General features: G+C 38.9%; 2 protein-coding genes across 5 annotated transcripts; one reads left to right on the top strand and one right to left on the bottom strand.

Moving 5' to 3' along the window:
- The first annotated feature begins 4,377 nt into the window (after positions 1–4,377).
- LOC18991617 (5'-3' exonuclease) lies at positions 4,378–6,227 on the top strand. 2 transcript variants are annotated; one of them, XM_006396001.2, is made up of 5 exons: positions 4,378–4,758; positions 4,845–4,988; positions 5,169–5,403; positions 5,581–5,803; positions 5,902–6,227. In XM_006396001.2, the coding sequence occupies exons 1-5, from the start codon at positions 4,405–4,407 to the stop codon at positions 5,999–6,001; spliced, it is 1,056 nt and encodes a 351-aa protein (XP_006396063.2). In that variant the 5' UTR covers positions 4,378–4,404; the 3' UTR covers positions 6,002–6,227. The 2 variants fall into 2 exon arrangements, with proteins under 2 accessions (XP_006396063.2, XP_024008116.1); XM_024152348.1 differs by having other exon boundaries at positions 4,402–4,758; positions 4,845–4,992.
- A 91-nt stretch (positions 6,228–6,318) lies between these two features.
- LOC18991618 (protein SENSITIVE TO PROTON RHIZOTOXICITY 1) lies at positions 6,319–8,574 on the bottom strand. 3 transcript variants are annotated; one of them, XM_006396002.2, is made up of 3 exons: positions 8,444–8,574; positions 8,183–8,229; positions 6,319–8,022 (listed from the first exon to the last, which is right to left on the bottom strand). In XM_006396002.2, the coding sequence occupies exon 3, from the start codon at positions 7,994–7,996 to the stop codon at positions 6,476–6,478; it is 1,521 nt and encodes a 506-aa protein (XP_006396064.1). In that variant the 5' UTR covers positions 7,997–8,022; positions 8,183–8,229; positions 8,444–8,574; the 3' UTR covers positions 6,319–6,475. The 3 variants fall into 3 exon arrangements, with proteins under 3 accessions (XP_006396064.1, XP_006396065.1, XP_024008115.1); XM_006396003.2 differs by lacking the exon at positions 8,183–8,229 and having other exon boundaries at positions 8,444–8,565; XM_024152347.1 differs by lacking the exons at positions 8,183–8,229; positions 8,444–8,574 and having other exon boundaries at positions 6,319–7,441; positions 7,552–7,992.
- Positions 8,575–20,917: the final 12,343 nt, after the last annotated feature.

Genomic DNA, 20,917 nt, shown 5'->3' on the forward strand with positions numbered 1-20,917 from the left:
CAGACGATCTAAGAATGATCGGATGTGATTCATCTTTGGTCTTGACAATGTAGAAATCGACAGGGACAATGCAGTCTCATATCCTCAAGGGAATGTCATAGGCTACTGTTTAGGTGTAGCACTGGATTCATCAGCTAAACTGATCCTTGTTCTAGTCCTGCGCAGATGCTTAATACCAAGCCACAAAGCAGTTGCTTTGGACATCATGTTGAGACAAGCTCTAGAACCACAAAGAACATGGTTAAATCTTTCACCTCTAATGGAACAAGAGATAAGAAATTGACCTCTGTCTTCGATTTTATGCAGTGTTCAAACAGACTTCCCTTTTTTAGCATGAATAAACAAGTCTTCTATCTCAGGAATAAATTCCTTGCTCTCACAGAAGTAGTGGCCGATCATGTAGTCTATGCAGATTCTGGTAAAGGTGATTCCTTCAGGTAAGCTTCGAATTACATCGTTGAACTCATCTAGCTTCTTCTTGCTGATCTTGTTGGTATAATAGCTGCATTCTTCAGATTTTTGGAGATGGATTGAGTAAATGGCAGCATCAGGCGAGGTTTTGGGAAATGATAGACGTTTAGCTCTCCCAAGATAGGTTCGAATATCCTCCTTGGTCTCTTTGCTATATCTAAAGAAAACATGCAAACAGCCAATCTTCCAAATATCATCGGAAACTTTATAAATGGAGATTGTCTTCACAAAGTTATTGAACTTGATAAGTCATTCCCTAGAGATTGGTGAGCTTTGTTACAATGAATTGTCTGGATTGCCCCCTTCAACGAACAAACGATAGTCTTCGTCTTCAAGGTACTGCTCTTCGTATTCATCTTCATAGGCCAAGGCTATATCGCATGGTAGTACCTCATTTTTGTCTTGAGATGTTTTAGAGCTAATGGAGTAAACTGCTTGCTTTACAGGAAGGGATTCTGGTCAATCCAGGAGGTCCATCAGTCGAGCAGTTACCTGTGTGAATCAAAGGGGACTGATGAGGGTGTGGCCGATGGTTGGCCGCGGCTGCAGGTGATATGACAAGAAAAAGACAAATCTAATGAAAACTGGAAGTAACCTAATGCAAAAATTTTAGTAAAAATCGGCTGGGAATGAAAAATAACCTAATGACTAAAAGCCTGAATAAAAATCGATGTAAGACAATAAAAACAAGACGTTGGGTTTTCAGGAAAATTATCTGCAGGATATGTACGATTCAAAATATTGCTAAAAAATAAATTTAAAAGATCCTAGCTAAAATTTTAGAACTTGAGTCACGAACGTATGATTATGTCACCCTCGTGATCATAACCAACTATCTCTCGCGACCTTGACCAGTAGGTTTCCACTCTGGTCCTGGAAGGGAAAAGATGCAAGCCTGCTTAAGACTCATCAATATTTACAGCTCAACCATAGGTAGGTTTCCACTCTTATGGCAGAACTGATCTTCTCAAACTAGATCTACCTCCGAATGAAAACTTTCGCAAGACTACGAACCTAAATCAGATTATAGTTCATGACGCTACTCACATGCATTAAAAATAAGTTTTGAAGAAAAAGTTATAGGATTCGGCTTTAATATCTAATGGAATCATCATCGAACATATATAGTCCCCATCGAAAATCCCTTAAACCTAACAATAGAACCACTCAGACATTATTAAAGAAAGCAAAAATATTGTATTGAAAAGTTGAATAGAAATCGATAGTGAAAAGAAACAAAAAAGGTTCAAGAGATAGATCTCTATCTCCCTAAACCTAAAACAACTAAAAGTACAAAAAACTTAAAAGGTATTCTTAAACCCAACTAAAGGTATTCTAAAAGGCATACGACTTAGGGTTCCTAAAACCTGTATTTATAGTGCTCAAGTCATTTCTAGACGTCACTTAGGGTTTCTCCAAATGAGAGAATCGATTTGGGCTTGGTGATGAGCTTCTAGGCCGAACAGATCACTCTTCACGGTCAGAGGGGACGTGACCGGTGTAAAATGGGTGATGGCCGTGGTCAGGAATGCTTGCCAGCTGATTGACAGGACATCTTGCTCTTTGCGTAAATTTTGATTGAACCGTTGGATTGTCTTGGTGTCAAGTGTGCTAGAAAGCTGATTGTTCCATCTTTAAGGTCTCCAAATTTGATCTGAATCGGACGGTAAGAAGGTCTTCATTTGAGGGTGAACTTCTGACAATTTTACTCTGAGCTGAAAATCTGGTCTTCTATCCATTTTGCTAAACTTTTTCCTAAGTTTCCTGAAAAGAGTCTTGAAACTGCAAATACAAAAAAACCATAATAAAAACACTTAAAAGAAATAAAAAGCATTGAAAAAAATATTGAAAAACGATCCATAAAAGCGGTCAAAATACAGTGTTATCATAGCCTAAGGAATTTGTGATCCACATAGATCATGAATCACTCAAGCATTTGAAAGGGCAACAGAAGCTCAACAAGAGGCATGCTCAGTGGGTTGAATTCATTGAAACATTTCCTTATGTTATCAAGTACAAACAAGGTAAGGAAAATGTTGTTGCTGATGCATTATCGCGAAGGTATGTCTTAATCTCTACTTTGGACACTAAGTTGCTGGGTTTTGAACAACTTAAAGAAATGTATAAGACAGATCCTGAGCTTGGAGAGATCTACAAGGCATGTGAGAAGTTTGCTTCTAGACATTACTTTTGACAAGAAGGTTTCTTTTCTATGAAAACCATTTGTGTGAGCCTAATTGCTCTCTTCGAGATTTGTTTGTCAGGAAAGCTCATGGAGGAGGCTTGATGGTATATTTTGGAGTTGCTAAGACACTCAAAGTGATGCAAAAACACTACTATTGGCCCCACATAAAGAGAGATGTGGACAGAATATGTGGCAGGAGTGTCACTTGTAAGTAATTTAAGTCAAAGGTCCAAGCCCATGGTTTGAATAATCCTTTACCGATTCCTTCTCATCCATGGACTGATATCTCAATGGATATTGTGCTTGGTTTGTGATAACACCAGCTTTTTACCATAAACTCGTTTTCAATGTTTTATAAGTGATTTTCATTTTTTTGAGTTTTAAAAGAGTTTTCAGGAAACTTGGACTTTTGGAGTGTATTTTTGAGCAAAAGTATATTTTTGGATAAATTCAGGACGTCAGAAATTTAGCAACCAATGAAGACCTTCTCACCGTCTGATCATCCCCAAATTTTGAAAAATTATAGAGGAGAAAAACCAGCTTTCCAATGCACTTAAAATCAATGCAATGCAATGGTTAGATCCCTAGATATTATCAATGCACTGAAGGCATATTAACACAGCCCGGGAAGGTGAAGCAACTCTCACCCGCGGCGAAGACACTCTACACTGCGGCTGAACCACTTTCACCCGTGGTGGACCTAATTCCGACCTTCAGAAGTCCAACCAAAGCCCAAGTCATTTCCGACACTCATTTTCAAACCTTATACGCCTAGAAGAGAAGAAACACTATAAATACATTATCTTTAGGTCTTTTGGAACCATGCCTTTTTCATGCTTTAGAGAGAGTACTTCATTTTAGTTCTAAGTTTTGCTTTTATGCTTTTGTAGAAGGCTTTTCTCGCCATACTTGTCTTCAATAAGAGAAGCTTTTCTTTATCTGCTATCTATTTTACTTTACTGCTTTTGCTTTTAAACCAATGATGATGTCAAGCTCAGCTATGTCAGAGTAAGTTACCTTGTTTGATAAAGGGGCCATCAAAAGGGACCCTATGATCGATGACATCTATGTTTTTAGGTTAAAAGATTTTGATTTTTACATGATTCTCCCATTCATCCTATTTTCATAGTTTTATGCTGGAGTAGGTAACCAGTATCCGATCTAAGGTTGAATCAGAGCCACAAGAGTGATGTATCAGATTGCCTGAACTGGATCTAATGGACGTAACCGTCGTAGGAGACGAAAGCTACCTACAGAGGGGACGTGAGCCGAGATGAATTTAATTAGTAATGCATGATCTCTCTCATAGCAAAAGACGAAAGCTACTTGTCGAGTTATAATGATTAGATGATTAGGGTGATGAGAATTGGCTAATTATAAGTGTCTATTCTAGTTCTAGAGTCATAGAAAGTCTTTATCTAGATCCCTTGTATCATAGATCATGAACCTTAAAGATAAAGCCTAGCGCCATTTTTCTATTGTTTTTAAACTGATTTCTTTTCAAGTTTTTATTTTCTGTTTGGTTTATTCGAATTAGTGACAACCAAAACTTCTGTAAGTAGTAGAAACTTTTGAAGTTCCGGAAGCTTGGCCTATTCTCCACCTTAAAAAAGAAACCCACTTAAGGCCCAAAATAAGCCTGGTCTAAGTTGAAATGATCGATGATAAACCATTTTATACGTTCTGTGGATAATTTTATTAATCGAACGTAAAAAGTATTCTTAGTCTCTGGACTCTGGAGGTTGAAGATGATGACAACAGTAGGATTTGCTCAATCGAATTCTTCTCTTTTTTCGTTCAGAAATAAAGCCATTGACAAGACAAAAGCTTCACGAGCCAAATGGGTCTCTTCTTCATCTCTTCCTGCGCCTCCATTCTCGTCCCCTTCCAGTGAGACATTTCATCGAACAGATTATGGGCAAGTGATACACAATGATGTTCTATGTGGTAACAATGAAGAAAGCAGGAAGAAAAAGAAAAGGGTCTTCTTCTTAGACGTTAGTCCACTTTGCTACGAAGGAAACAAACCCAGTTCGCAAGCTTTTGGTCACTGGCTCTCACTCTTCTTCTCTCAAGTCAGCCTCACCGATCCTGTCATAGCTGTAAAACACTCTCCTCTGCACAATTTTATTCCTTTTTACTCTTCTCCGGTCCATGGAAACGTCTGAAAGGTGTTTCCTTTTTACAGGTTCTCGATGGAGAAGAAGGTAACAAACGACGCCGAGAATTGCTTCCTTCATATAAAGCGCATAGGAGATCACCAGTTCCTGGGAGACACTCCAAAAGGCCACAACATTTTGTCGATGATGTTCTTAAAAAATGCAATGTACCAGTGGGTAAAACTATTATTCTGACCTCAATGTTATTTAATCAATTAACCACAGTTCTGAACATGATTGAGTTCTTGGATGATATAGACATATATTTAAGGCGATTAAGACAAGATCACAGTAGACTTAGCCATAGATGTGTGATGAATGGTCTCTGACTTGAATCTGGTTTATGTGCAAAGGTTGTTAGAATGGAAGGCCATGAAGCAGACGATGTGGTGGCTACGCTGATGGAACAAGCCGTGCAAAGAGGTTACCGCGCGGTTATTGCATCGCCTGACAAAGACTTTAAGCAGCTGATCTCAGAAAATGTTCAGATTGTTATTCCATTGGCAGATCTCAGAAGATGGTCTTTTTACACGTTGAAACACTACCATGCTCAGTATAAGTGTGATCCACAGTCTGATTTGAGCTTTCGTAAGTGACTAATACCGATTCATCTCTAGAAGAGTGTTTCTTATGCTAGTCTTTAACCAATTCGATCCATTTGTTTGGTCAGAAATCGATACAGGTGTGGTTTTTTAGCCAGAAAATTACTCTGCATATTGAGTTCTTGGTTATGCATACTGATCAGGACTATGAGTTTTGTGATAGGATGTATAATGGGGGATGAAGTCGATGGAGTTCCGGGTATTCAGCACGTGGTCCCTGCGTTCGGAAAGAAAACAGCGATGAAACTTGTCAGAAAACATGGTTCTCTAGAGAGTTTATTAAGCGCAGCAGCTGTAAGAACCGTTGGGAGACCATATGCACAAGAGGCACTTACGAAATACGCGGATTTCTTGAGAAGAAACTATCAAGTTCTTGCCTTGAAAAGGTTCCATTTTTCTCACCTTTAAACCACCCTTCATGTTGATTATTATGCATCTCTTTTAAGATATTCTTGCTGATAATGTAATCATTCTTCTATCATAGAGATGTGAGGGTACAGATTCAAGATGAATGGCTGGTGGAGAGAGATACAAGCAATGATTCAGAAGTTTTGTCAAGCTTTTTCTCAACCTTGCATGGATGATACTGAGCTGAGGAGCTCAATCGCACACCGAAGCCTCTTTCTCCTAAATATTCAAAGACAGAAGTCGATGGATAGACCTAAGTCCATGCTCAAGAACTGATGCTAGCTTTTGGAACCTTGAAACTAATTCGCAAATTCACGGTGTATTATTGTAGTTACAGATTTGGTTTGGTTATAAACTTACATATATAATAATCTATATCAAATATGTTGTCATTACATAAAGATTCAGGAGATATCAATTCTTTTTACTGAATTTGTTATCACCATTGACATAGTTGGTTCCATCAATGTGACCCTAAAAGGTAAGAAAAAAATAATCTAACTTTCTTATATTAGCAAACAGATTTTAAGAAAAAGGTAATCCACTTTTTTGCTTTTCCTGATAATTATTCTGGCGACATCAAATTACAGACACAAAGGTAGCTGCCTAAAGGCTAAAAAACTAGAACATAACTTATAATGGCAAAGGCCTTAGAGAATAGTATTTGAAACAGAGCCACCACCACCATTCCTTGGCGAGAAACCACACGCACTCGAAATAAGCATTTGAAATGAACTCTCTGAATCATCAAACATCGGTCGTGGGAACTCATGGAACCCTCCGAAATTACACGTATCGAAGCTCAACGGCGAGAAAGACTCCTCAAAACTTATCTTCTCTTCCATGAATCCAGGCTGCTCGGTTTCTTGATCAGCGTTAGTCGCAGAACCAAGATTGAAACCCACCATTCCCGTGTTGTTGTTCTCACCTTCAGAGCTCCCTCTCTGAGCAGATGGTTTCGTCTCTTCAAGAGGGATCGCAGGTGTGTGTCCCTGGAACAGAGCAATGTGACCAAACAGCTTGTCTTTCCTCGAGAACGTTGTGCCACAAGAACATAGCCACTTGTTTTTCCCGCAGTGCTTCTCGTGGGTTTTCAGATCCGCGATGACAGAGAATTTCTTGGTATGGCAACGGCTGCAAGTGAAGCTCTTGTCGCAGTGTGTGCGTTTATAATGGTTCTTGACGCACAGTATCGTCTTCAAAGCCTGGAACTTTTTGTGATCCTTGTTACGTTTGCAACCAGGGAATGGGCACGAGTACCTTTTGATCAGCATCGGTTCAGTCCCTGGCACAGCTTCTTTGTTCGGTTTAGCCAGAGCAGCAGGTGTTTTGTACTCATCTCCGTGCCCTCTCATGTGCATCCTCAGATTCGCGTCTCTCTTGAAACCCTTGCCACATATCGTGCAGAAGTGTGTATGCGGCGCGAGAATCTCCTCTTTCTCGAGCTGCAATATCTCATACGAGCCAGGAGGAAGGTTCTCTACACCTTCCTCTGCGTCGTCCTCGTCTTTCATCTCATGTTCTTCTACAACATGGCTATCTCTCTCATCAACAACAATCGGCTTAGGCAAATCGAAATCTTGTGTTGCGCCACGTTGGTGGTTACTGTTTTGGCTCTGTGAAGCAACGTTATTAGCCTCCCTTGGACAAGGGAACACGGCCGAACCGGTGTATGGACCCGGCGCCGTTGACGACATATTATGCTTAACAGATGGAAGAAGACTACCTGCGGTGGAAATCAGTTGTATGATTATGGAAGTAAGATCCGTCGTGATGAGTTGCTGCTGCTGCTGAGCCACGAGCCCGTTCCGACCAACGATCAGATGAACAAGATCCTGCAGCTCGTGAATCTTCTGTTCCATAAAGGATAAGTTGCTCAGCATCGTTCTTGGATCCCAAGCTTGAGCCTTGACACCTTGCAAGAAATCAACATTAGCTTGAGTACTGTTGTTGTTCTTGTTGTTGTTGTCGTTGTCTTGTCCTGAAGAAGGTTTCATCTGGTCGAAAGCTTGCAAATTTTTCTCGATACCCATCTCGTAATCCAAGATTTCAGCATCTTCCCACTTTTGCTGTGATGTGAAACCTGCGAAGGCTTGGTTTCCATCTTCCAACTTTGAAGAAGATGATAAGCTTCCCCAATTGTTCTGGCACATATCGTCTTCTGTTTCCATTTTTTTTTTCAAGATCTTGTATTCACCTATAAAACCATAAGGATCAAATCAATAAAGCTAATAACTTGGAAACTGAAAAAAAAAAGTTTTGAAATCAGAATCAGAATTAGGACCAGCTCAAAGTTCTTTAACACAGATGCACATGGATATGTCACAGAATCAAATTCGAGTGAAGCCTCATTTTACCTTAACAGAGAGTCAAAATCCAAATCTTCTCACACAACTCTTAAGATCTGTAAACGAATGATAGAGCTTGAGGTCAAAGAAAAAAAAAAGATTCTCACTTTCATTGAATCTGAAAAAAAAAACCAAATCACCACTTGCGGACAAAAAGACAGAAGAAAACCCCAAATCAAATAACGCTTTCTCAAGCAAAAACAAAGAGAAAATCAAACTACAGACGTCAAATTCACTGAGTAAAATTGAGAACAGGAAAGGAAAATTAACTGGAAGTGAAGCTTCAAATGGTTCTTCGAGACCTCCAATGGCCGCTTGAGAGGATAGAGAGAGAGGAAGGTAGAGAGAGAGAGAGGAAGGTAGAGAGAGAGAGAAGGAAGCAGAGCTCTGAAGCGGGGCTCATGTTTATTGAGCAAAAATCTTCTTTTTGGTGCTCTTCCACTTTCTGATTTACCCCGAGTAAAGTCAACGAGATGATTTCAGCCGTTGAAATATATCAAAAATCAGCATCCGTTAGATCTGACGGTGCTTAGTCGTTTTATCGCATCAAAAACAGTAACGCTACACTAGAGCCGTTGATTAATGGGAAAAAAAAAGGATGACGATACGATAGAGAAGGGGGTGGTGGGGTCCATAAGATAATAAGTCCTATGTAAATTGTTATATTTATTTCTCTTCTGTCTCTCTCTGTCCATGCGCTGCATTTGCATATTTGACTTGGCAACTCGAAATTGAAGATGAACATTAATTGACACAAAAAAATTTAGTCGTTTATTCATTGTTAAAATAATACTCCTTAATATAAGTAATGTATAAAAAAATTTTACAAAGATTAAAGATTCATTTAATTTTTTTAACTATTTTCATATTAAAATATTATTTATTATCTGTTAAAATATAATTCAATACAAAAACAATATGCATAATACAAATAAAAATAAAAAAAATTATTGAATTTTATGTTGAAAACTGAAAACATCACTAACACTTATTCAAAGACAAAAAAAATCTGTAAAACATCACTTATTTCAAAAAAAATAGTATATCAAAATTTTAACTTAAGAAAAATACTCAGAATAAATTATAATTTATACTCTTTCTCTGTTTCACAATAAATGTTATTTTAATATTATATTTTTTATTTTATAATCAATGTCATTTTAGATTTATAATACAAATTTTAACATAAAATACGTAATTTAATTTCAGCTATAATGAAGAATTCCAAAAGTTGTTATGTATTGTAAGAGTATAACTGAATTTTTACTTTATTATATTAATTTGTATGAAAAATATCAAAATGAAAGTTATTATAAAAAGGAAATATATATTATTCTTATGGTTAGGCTAATGATATAAATTTGTTTATAAGATACATAAAACAAATTGGATAAACATTGTTTATGGGATTTTTGGTTCTCTTAGGGACAAATTTTATATAAAACAAAGAACCACGTGAAATCTAGGAAAACACTATGGTTAGGTGTTTTCTGATGGCTCTCCGACGCATCATTTAAAAACCGGTTTAAAGAAAACCACAAAATGGCAAATTGGAGAGATTAGAAGGATTGAAAAACGAAAAAAAGGAAAGCGGGTTGAGAGCTCTTAAGAATGGGAGAGTTTGCTTGGGCCGAAGTTTAGTGAGCTTTTTAGATGGAAAAAGAAGAAATGTAAGAGTTTGTGCATGAAAATGCTCTACGATTTTTAGGAACCGCCGTAGAGTAGAGATAAAAGAATGGTTGGAATGATAACTGAAAAGTAAGAATGCTAAGCCTTGTAATACATGAGTATCCAGAGAGATAACATGAGCTTCAAGGTAGCGAGAGGGCTTTTTAGGTGGAAAAAAAGAATAAATGTAAGAGTTTGTGCATGGAAATGCTTTACGGTTTAGGAACCGCCGTGGAATGGAGATAAAAGAATGGTCGGAATGATGACCAAAAAGTAAGAATGCTAAGCCTTGTAGTACACAAGTATCTAGAGAGATAACATGAGCTTGAAGGTAGTGAGAGAATAACCCCTTTCTTGAGTATTAGTATCTATAGAGTATTAGTATATTTATAATCTGATGATCGAGTCAATTCTATGATTATAAGTTCATTCCATACCGGACCAGACCGGAATAAGGTTAGATACATTCTCATTATGAGAAGGGGTCATTACTGAATCAGACCTTGGGTTGTTGGTTTTGTAGATCGGTCTGGGATCTAACTTTATTGGATCTTAATCTTGTGCTTGCTTCATGCTTCTGACAGCCTAACCAACTTTTCTTGGCGTGTTTTTCCTTCTGTGAGACTGTTCCTTGGAGCATCCCTTTTACTCTCAATGTATGGGTTGAGTTCGGCGGTTCGGACGTGATATGGTCTTCGCTGAACCTCTGCTTTTCTCTTGCCTTCTGCGAGAGGTCACTATCACCTGACACATGTACGCATTGAGCATTAAATGCCAACCTCGTGGGTTTACAACTTCATATTTTGATTGTCGAATAGAGGGAAATTTGAACAGTGTTTCCTGCTTAATAGAGCATCCATATCTAGCCAGGATTCTTTGATACTAGGAATGGGCTGTCGTGGTTGTTTTGATACCTAGCCAGGATTCTTTTTTCGGGTACCTGTCCGGGTTACACTTTCTTACGTCCTGACCTTTCCAGATCATTGAGCCTAGGTCTAGGACATAGAGAAGGCAACCATTTTATCACTCAGTTCTTGACCTCCTTGTCCCTGACAACATGGCTTGCGCTATCAGGTACGAGGAACCCGAGAACATGTGGATTTTTATGCTGGATCTCTCAAATTTGAAAGATTTCAAGACCTGGTGCTATATGCTTAGATCTAGTCCAATACAAAATCTAATTTGGTCTGGGGGCCGTATCTGCAAAAAAAGTCAATGACGCCACGTACAAACACATGATTCATCCACATAGGAAGGATTGGACTTATCCCCAATAAACATAAAGGTTTTAATATTACATTTTTTTTTCCTTTTGGATGTGTTATCTTTAAATGGAGATGTTTGAGAAAATAGAGGAATATAGTTGTTGATGTGTTTTCCTCGAATTTATATAAAAAAACTACCATGCATGGAAAAAATTCAGGGTCCTTTAACAAATAGAAACAAATATTCTAATATACTTTCTAAAAAAATCTGATATTGCGATATTTAATAATAATACACAAAACAAATTGTGTATTATTATCTTTTAATTATAATTGTATTACTTATTACTATATTTTGTTACAAGTCAACAATTCTTGCCACAATAAGAGAGATTCTCAATTGCAAACTTTCATCACTGTATATTGGGTGTCTTCTCAGGCAGAAAAAAAACATGTGAACGCTTACATCCCTTATGGATTAAGGTCGTCGAGCACTTTGAGAAACCTTGGCAAAGTAGAATCTGTAGAGGTCCTACCACACTCACACTCAATCTAATTTTTAAGGCTTTCATTTTCGTTAATATTGGGGTTGCTATATATAAGAGAAGAACCCGTTACGCTTTGTAAACTAAACAACAATCTTCAGATGGGGATTGATTGTTATGTTTATGTGTCTTTGTCGATAATGTTTATGGTTGTTGATGAAAATAATATTGTATTTTTTTTTTCCAACAGAAAAAAAATTGTTACCAAGCCTCATTAACTCAACTGGTAAAGGGATATTAGGCAAAGTGTAACACTCGTATTCGGAAAAACATTACCAAGTCAAAAATTTGGTTAAGAAAGTTATGAGTTATGTAACAAAGAATGGGAAATATCAAAGAGGTTAACTGAAAAAAGTCATAAAATAGGTTTAGCTGGAGAAAAATTGGGTTTGTTTGAGTGATTCCGAGCTAAGTCCAACGAATCAAAAGCTACAATGCCATAAGTCGCATAAAAAAGAGCCCCAATGCCATCGATGAAATAATCAATTCAGTTTTGATTTATTTTAAATAGCAAAAAGGTGGTTGTTTACTACCCTATCCATGAATGTCTCCTTAATTACGAGAAAACCTGGGTATATGAAAACCCACCCAACTGAAATCGGATCCGACCCGCGTATCCCCTTGGATTTACCCGAATGAAACTTGAATTCTTTGTAAAAAAACCTCCATACAGTTAAGAATTTTGAAAAAAACCGATTGAGTGTTTTCCGGCGAAGAATCCGGCGAGTGCGTTCTTTTTATTTCCACTCCACAATCTACAAATTCCGTTGTAATCGATTTCTCCATCTTCTCTTCGTTTCGACTTCTCCATGGCTCGTGTGAAACAAAAAGGCGTCCAGTATGAGTCAAGTGAAAGCCGGGAAACGTTGCCTGAAACAGAATCGCATTCTCCAGCCGCAGCGAGAGAATCTGAAGTAAATCCTGAAACCGCGGAGAAAGAGAAAGGAAATGGAGAAGGAAACCCTATTCCTACCGAAGCCGATGTAAACCCTATTCCTACCGAAGCCGAAGCCGCGATAAAGTCAAGCGAAGATGTTTCTCAAGCCGCGATAAACCCTATTCCCACAGAAACAGAAATGGAGAAGGAAACCTCTCCGAATCCTATTGAGGAGACCGCAGCCCAAAAAATAACCACAGAAGATGAAACCGAAACGATTAACCCCATGGAAGAAGAAGAAGAGGCTGAGGGTGATGAAGCAGAGGATGGAAAGGAGGATGGTGAAGAAGAAGAGGAGGGAAAGGAGGGTGATGAAGAAGAGGAGGGCAAGGAGGAGGGTGATGAACAAGATTCGGGAAATGAAAAGGCTGATGAACAAGAGGAGGGAAGTGATGAGGCTGAAGAAGAAGAGCAGGAGGCCGAAGAACAAGAGGAGGAGGCCGAAGAACAAGAGGAGGAGGCTGACAAAAAAGAGGATGAGGCTGAAGAACTAGAGCAGGAGGCTGAAGAACAAGAACAGGAGGCTGAAGAGCAAGAGCAGGAGGCTGAAGAACAAGAACAGGAGGCTGAAGAGCAAGAGCAGGAGGATGAAGAAGTGGAACACGAACCCTCACCGGCGAAGGTATGCGTTTAATAGATAGAGTCTACTGAGTTAAATGGGACAACTTTGACCAATTTAAGGTGTAGTGGTATAACATTATGTAATTGGAGTATAAGTAGGACAAATAGGACAATTGTGGGGAATATGTTTGACTGGTTTTGGTACAATTTCGTACAAGGGGGACAACTGAGATAACTAGATTATTTGTACAATTGGAACAACTGGGAAAACATTGTATGCGGGTAAGAGATAGAGTCTACTGAGATAAATGGGACAACTTTGATTAATTTAAGGTTTATTGGGATAACATTATGTATTTGGAGTATAAGTCGGACAAATAGGACAATTGTGGGAAATATGATTAATTGGTTATGGTACAATTTCGTACAAGTGAGACAACTGAGTTAACTGGATTAGTTGTTTCGGACAAGTGGGACAACTGAGTTAACTGGATTAGTTGTTTCGTACAAGTGGGACAACTGAGTTAACTGGATTAGTTGTTTCGGACAAGTGGGACAACTGAGTTAAGTAGAGTAGTTGTACAATTGGAACAAATGGGATAACTTTGTGAGACTGTCTTTGGATTTCAGGATACGGATGAGGGAAACCAACCAATGGGACCTGAGAAGCTCTACTTCGGTCCAACCGAGTATAGCAAGACGGCAAGGATAATGACGAGATGTAGTATGAAGCATGTTTTTGAAGTGATTGAGTCTCTTCTAGAAGAGGATAAATGGTTCAGATCACACCAGCAGTTTAAGCACATATTTCATATGGCTAGGGAGCCAAATCACATGAATCAAGGACTTTGGATGCTGCTCCTTCACACAGCTTACACTGAGAGGCGAAATGAGGTTTGGTTTGTGGTTAATGGAGTTCCTATCAGGTATTCTATGAGAGAGCATGCACTGTTAAGTGGACTTGACTGCCATGATTACCCGCAAGGCTATAAGAAATTGGGTAGTTTGAAATTTGTGGAGAGAATGTTTGGAAGGAAAGCACAAATCAAAATCGCAGATGTGAAAGCTCAGTTACTCTCAATGGAGGAACCCTCTCTAGACAGGAAGAAGCTGGCAGTCTTGTATTTTTTATGCATAGTACTGAAAGCGAAATCCAAGATTGATGGGAACATTGATGAATTCTTGCTTAGAGTGGTTTCTGATTTGAATTTGTGTAAAAGGTTTCCATGGGGGCGTTACACATATGATGAGACCGCAAAGGAGATCAGGCGAGTGGTGACCAAGTTTGATGGCCAAGTGAGAGCAAAAGGAGAAGCATTTTCGTTTTCTGGTTTCATTGTTCCACTACAGGTTAGTCTCATTTTAATAGGTGTCTAAACGTTATGATTTTATGATTGTAACTTTGATATTGTATTTTGTAGATTCTTGCATTTGAGTGTATTCCAAATCTTGGACGCAAATTTAGAGAAGTTGTACCTGCTGCGGATGACTGTCCAAAGATGTGCAAACACAAATTCACTGAAATTGCAATGAAAGGAATACCTTTGGATGACATCAATGAAGACATTGGTACTACTACCGAGGTGAGTTTTCATTGCATTAGATTATGAGTTTGTATGGATGTTTGGATGATGATATTTAATAAGCGATTGGTACTACTATTAATAGGATATTTCTAGCATCTTGGAAGCTGATTCAGGCGAAGTTCGTCTATTGGGGCGCATATTGGAACCCGGATTCGATGATGGGATAGGGTTTATTGATCCAGTTGTTGAGAATTGGATTGATTACCTAACCATTCAGAATAAGCAGATTTGTTGGAAAAATCTATACGAGATGGAGATTAGCTCCCGCGGTGTGATCAGAGAGGATGTGGCACCTGATTATGCGAATGCAGCGAATCCAGCGAATCCTCCTCCTTCCATTACGTCACTCTTGGAGCTCCAAGCTTTGATGGAGAAAGGCTTTAAGGATATGTCGGAGAAGCTTGAAAGCTTTGATGGAAGAATTGGAGTTCTTGAGATGTGGAAGAGTGGGTTTATGGCACCAACATCTTCACCACTCGGTCAAACATTTTCTCCTATGGCAACAACCGGTTCACCACTTCCTGAAACCTCCTCACGGCAACCACATGAAGCGTATCAGTTGTTGGAACGTGTAGAGGCGTTACAGGATTCTGTTTGGCATCAAGCGACGGTTAAGGCAATTCTAGAGAGTGGACGTTACTTGATCACCTTTGTTGCGACAGCGGAGAATCGTATAGTGGAAGCTTCAGAGATTAGGCCAGTCCACTCAAGGACACCAAAAGCATCGTCAGCACGACCAGCAGCAACATCCTCTTCACGACCAGCAGCAGCATCGTCATCACGAGCAGCACCGGCGTCGTCAGCACGAGCAGCAGCAGCACCAGAATCACCTCCAAAAAAAAGGAAACGGTCAAAATCGACGTACAAGAAGTCACCTTGGGTCTCAGATGGAAAGCCAAAGAAGACGAAGAAATCGAAGTAGAAGTGTCGGATGTGGTAGTTTTTCTTGTTTTCTGGATGTTATGTTCTTTTTTTAACTTGCGGATGTTTGCGGTTGTTTAGTTTAAGAAGGATTTGTCAGTGGATGTTTAGTTAAACTATGTTGGATTTGTTTGCGGATGTTTAGTTTATGATGTGTGATATTCTAATTTGGGACAATACAGGACAACAAAGTTAAACAAATTAGGGACAATACAGGACAACAAAGTTCAACAAAGGACAACAAGTAGGACAATAAAGGACAACATAGTTTAAATATGTAGGACAATACAGGACAACAAGGTTCAACAAAGTAGTTCAGTACAGGATAACAAAGTAGTTCAATAACGGATCTTGAGCTTCAACCTTCATTCGAGCACCTCTTCTTGCCCCAGCAGCCTCAAGAGCTTCAATCCTCGATATAATGACATCAAACAAAGACTTCATCTCCTCTTGAGTTTCTTTTACCATTTCAATCTCTTCAACTATGGCTTCATCCCACCATTTTTTGAAGCCACAGCTTGGAACCTGAAAATCCACTTACGAAAAACTAATTTTCGCGGAATCCAGATAGTATATCTGTAAATTGTTTAAATTCCGAATTTTAACTTACCTCTGGGAAATTTTTGGGACCACAGCAACCTCTGGGAATTTTAACTTACCTCTGGGAATCCAGGCAGTTTTTTTTTAGGAAGATTCCTTCTTCGACATTTTTGAGGAAGATTCCTTCATCGACATTGCTCTGCGGCTGAAACCCTAAAAAAACGAGGAAGTGCTCACTAGAATAAGAGGAAGAACAATTTAAAGAAAAGAGATTTCAAAAACTATTTAATTATTCTGCCGCCATAGTAAACACACGTGCTTCACGTGCAAAAACAATATGATTTAGGTTTTCACATAGTTGTACGTAGTTGTATTGTTGTCCAATATTTGTAAGAGTTGTACTTTAAGCGTTTTCAAATATTTCCAGTTGACCCATGACCATATACCACTGATTGTAGTTGTCCATCATTGTTTACAGTTTCATGCCACCAATTAAAAGGTCCTGATTGATCCGTTTTGAAAAATACAAAAATTTGCATTTATCCATCATCAGGTGATGAGTATTAGTGAAGACTCTCTTGTTTTATAAGGAGTGTTCACTGTGAAACAAATTTGTTATCTTATTTTCTGACCTGTTGCTTAAAACATATGCTTCTTCTAATTGTACAACACAAATACAACATAGTTGTACTGATTGTCCAGTTGCCCCAATTTCAAACATATGATTCGTCACTTGTACAGCATAAATGCAACATAGTTGTCCGAGTTGTCCAGTTGTCCCAATAAAATAGTTGTACTAGTTGTCCAGTTGTCCCAATTTCAAACATATCCTTCTTCTAATTGTACAGCACAAATGCAACATAGTTGTCCGAGTTGTCCAGTTGTCCCAATAAATATAGTTGTACTAGTTGTCCAGTTGTCCCAAATATTTCCAAATGTTTCGTTACTTGTACATCACAATTCCAACATAGTTGTACTAATTGTCCAGTTGTCCCTAAACCCCAAAACATGATTAGATGAAAAAAACACAGTTGTCCAGTTCTTTCTGGGTTACACCTGTTGGTCGTTTGCTCCTGGACTTGACTCTGGGAATAACCACCGTCCCAAGTTAATTCCTGGGTTAGACCTGTTGTTTGCACGCTTCCGGCGAGGTTCTCCGGTGGAGGGAAATCGCTTGTCTTGCTTTCTTCCACGCTTTTTGATGTAGTCTGGTGGGTGCACAATTGACTGTCTTATGTTCTCTGGAACATCCCAAGTAGACTCGTGTGGAACCAGATATATGGTTCTGCTATACGCCAATGACCAAGCCTTTGTCAAGTAGTATTCCAAGCACAGATCAGAGAGTTCTATATCCACAGATCTTCCTTCTTGGCGCATTAGGGCCATCGTCGCTGCTATAGCATGCACGCAAGGAATCTTGTCAATATCAAAACATCTGCAACTACAATTTCTCCTTAACAAATCAACCTGATATCTCTTCCCATCAACTCCAGTGACACTGTATTCAAGTTCACTGCCGTTCAGCTCAGTTACTAGTAGGTGAGTTGCAACTGCACAACGTGTATGTAATTCATTTTCCACATACGGCACCAACTGTTTTCCTAAGCTTGTTGCAGAAACAGTGTCTTTTCTATGCTTATTGAACCACTCAGATAATTTTTCAACATATGCATCAATCAAAGGCAGTAGAGAGTACTTCCTTGCCCTCTTGAATACACTATTCATCGACTCACAAGCATTACTGGTGTCCAAATTGTACTTGTCTCCTTTAAAATAACACCTAGCCCATTTTTCCACAGGAACAGCAGCAAGATACTCGGCGGCTTTAGGAAACCTCCTCCCAAAATCGGTGTATGCGCTGATGAAGTCATACTCGGTATACATATGAGCACAATCTCTAAATCTCGCAGCACAAATATCTTTAAAACCAACAGCAGCTTTACCTCTCACGTTCTGCGACAAATGTCACATGCAATGTCCGTGCTGAGACTTAGGATACACCTCATGAACTGCCTTCAAAATGCTCCTATGCCTATCGCTCATAAAAACCAGCTCTTCATCATCTGGTATGACAGTTTTCAGTGTTTCTAAAAACCAATTCCAACTTCCATCTTTCTCCCTATCAATTACACCCATTGCAATGGGGTAATGATGATGATTAGGGTCTTGAGCTGTAGCAAATACAAGCATACCACCATATATATTTTTCAGAAATGTTGCATCCATGACTATGACTTTTCTCATTGCTCTAAAACCTTCTATACAAGCACCCAAAGCAATGAATAGATATTTGAACTTATTTTCAGCATCCACCTTCACGCATGTAACTGTACCAGGATTTACCCTCTCTAACACGTATAGATAAGAACGCAATTTCCTAAAACTTTCTACAGGACTCCCTCTCACTTCACTAACAGCTAGCTTTTTGCCTCTCAATGCAGTAGAGTAAGACACATTTATTCCAGCTTCTACCTGAACAACATTGATAATACTTTTGGGCGCGGAGGTGTCAATCTGACCTGGATATGCATCACGCAAGACGGATGCAACTACTTGTGGAGTACCTTTTCTTCTCTTCCGACTTGTACTCGCGACAACCCTGGAGCAGGTATGAACACTCCTATATACTCTGACACTGAAATATGTGGATTCCTTAATTCTGGCAGCATGTAAATACCATGGACACCCACGATCAGCTTGTTGGCATTTCAGTATCACTCGACCCTGGTCAGACTTCTCGGTTTTTACCCCAAAACACCCTTTATGTGCAGCTTTATCAACCATTACTCTCAATGCCTCCTTCGAACAGAACTGTTGACCTTTTTCAAAACCTGCACCATCATCCCATTCTAGAACAAATTGAGTTTGTTCTTCTTCCGGTGGAAGTTCAACATGCTCATTCTCATCAAAACCGGTTTCCAAGCCATCTTCATTCTCCATCTGCTTCTCACTATCAGGCTCATTAGTACGCTCATTAGTAGGCATGTTCTCTTGATTTCCTCTTTCCTCAGCCCTGAAAAGAACCATAACACCACCATTCGCTACATTATCCCCATTAGCTACATCATCCTCACATAGCTGATCTCTTTTGTCTGTATCCACCTCTTCGATAACCTCCACATTCAAAACAGATCTCAGACCATCTTTATCAAATGTCGTCAGATAAGCATATACATCATCATCACCGAAAATACATGACTCCATTTGAGGCTTAGCTACCAAAGGAATGTAGCTCAATTTCAGATTCGTCGTATTGGAGCTTAGTGCAATCTTCTGGCATATCTTCTCTACAAGAGCTGAATAAGTAATCCCATCCAAAGATAATCTTTTAAATGATATTGCATATATAGGTTTTACTGAAATCCATTTAAACTCCTCCTCGTTCCGTGAATAATATCCTCCATACTCAAAATGTATGTTGGTGTGGCCAATGCTCATTATATCCTGGTACGCAGCAAAAAAAAAATCATATTACCAATTATGTTTCTCACAATTATACCTTTTATACTAGTTGTCCCGAATTTCTCACTATAACATTTGTACCAGTTGTCCCACATTATCAGTTTTAACAGAGACTTGTACTAGTTGTCCCATAATATGATAAGTCCGAGACTTGTACTAGTTGTCCCATAAGCCGGAGACTTGTACTAGTTGTCCCATAATTATCAGTTCCACCATTTGTACTACTTGTACTACTTGTCCCCTATCTTTCACTTATACTTTTTGTACCAGTTATCTAAATTCCCAAACTTTCTTGCCTAAATCCTTTGGTTCCACATCCTCGTTTCACATCTACCAAACAGATTCAACACTAAAAATCGACAAATTAACATCGATTCGAAGAGAACTTAACTAATAAGCAACAAACTTAGGCAATGTACATAGTTAAACAACCACCAAACAAACAAAGAAAACCCCTAATTTATAAATCCCCAAAATACACACCACCATACCTATTCGAAGTCTTCTCACACAAATGGCCGGATCAGAAAGAGTAGTTAAACAACCAAAAATGAGCCGGCGCCAGCAAATGACGGTGGTTCGAATCAAGCTCTCTTCGCCGGAGGTGTACGGAAACGAGCTAGGGGAAGAAGAAAGCCACAACTTTTTAAAAAAAAAAACAAAAAACTCAATTTCATTCTTTAAAATTTAATATTCAATTTATTAAGGTTATAAACGTCATTACACTTTTACTTATGGCATTAGATTATGTTATGGCAGGTGAGATTTTTTTTTTGCGAGTTAGGGCATATCAGCCACGCGCTCAAGTCCAACATTCAACGAGCCAAAAAAAAGTTTTATCCGAGCTAAAATCAGCTGGTCGAGATTTAGCTGGATATTCCGACAAGCCGAGTTTTTTGGGTCTTGGTCCGAATTTGGATAAGGTTGGTCAGGATTAGACAGCATTTGTCGGCTTCCGGCGTATGCGGGAACATTTATCAGGTAAGCGCGCTAAGGAGAAAGTGTGGAACTGGAAATGGTTATTGGTTTTAGCCGAGCGAGTGTTTACGCGAGAACGGTTATTCTCGGATAAAAGACGCGCATGAGCGGTATTTACAGGAGAGATTGTATGGACTGACACGGGAACGGTTTCTGAGAGGTTTTCTTTGCAAAAAACGATGAAGGCCTATTTAAGAAAGGCCTCTAGCTCGTTATTTCTTTTCGTGCGACCAAATAACTCTGAAAGAAAGTTATAGAAAATCCAAGAGAGAAGTTATCTGAAAGAATTTCTGTCTAGTCGAGAGAAATTCGATCATAGCCAAGAGCGATTGAGATTCTGT

This window comes from Eutrema salsugineum, unplaced genomic scaffold (genome assembly GCF_000478725.1).
Source record: "Eutrema salsugineum unplaced genomic scaffold, Eutsalg1_0 scaffold_5, whole genome shotgun sequence".
Lineage (NCBI taxonomy): Eukaryota > Viridiplantae > Streptophyta > Magnoliopsida > Brassicales > Brassicaceae > Eutrema > Eutrema salsugineum.

Excerpts from the sequence above, each read along its gene's own strand:
- LOC18991617 (XM_006396001.2), top strand. The coding sequence starts at position 4,405 with ATGATGACAACAGTAGGATTTGCTCAATCGAATTCTTCTCTTTTTTCG. Across the intron at positions 4,759-4,844 it reads TCACCGATCCTGTCATAGCT|GTTCTCGATGGAGAAGAAGG; the intron begins GTAAAACACTCT and ends TCCTTTTTACAG. Across the intron at positions 5,404-5,580 it reads ACAGTCTGATTTGAGCTTTC|GATGTATAATGGGGGATGAA; the intron begins GTAAGTGACTAA and ends GTTTTGTGATAG.
- LOC18991618 (XM_006396002.2), bottom strand. The coding sequence starts at position 7,996 with ATGGAAACAGAAGACGATATGTGCCAGAACAATTGGGGAAGCTTATCA.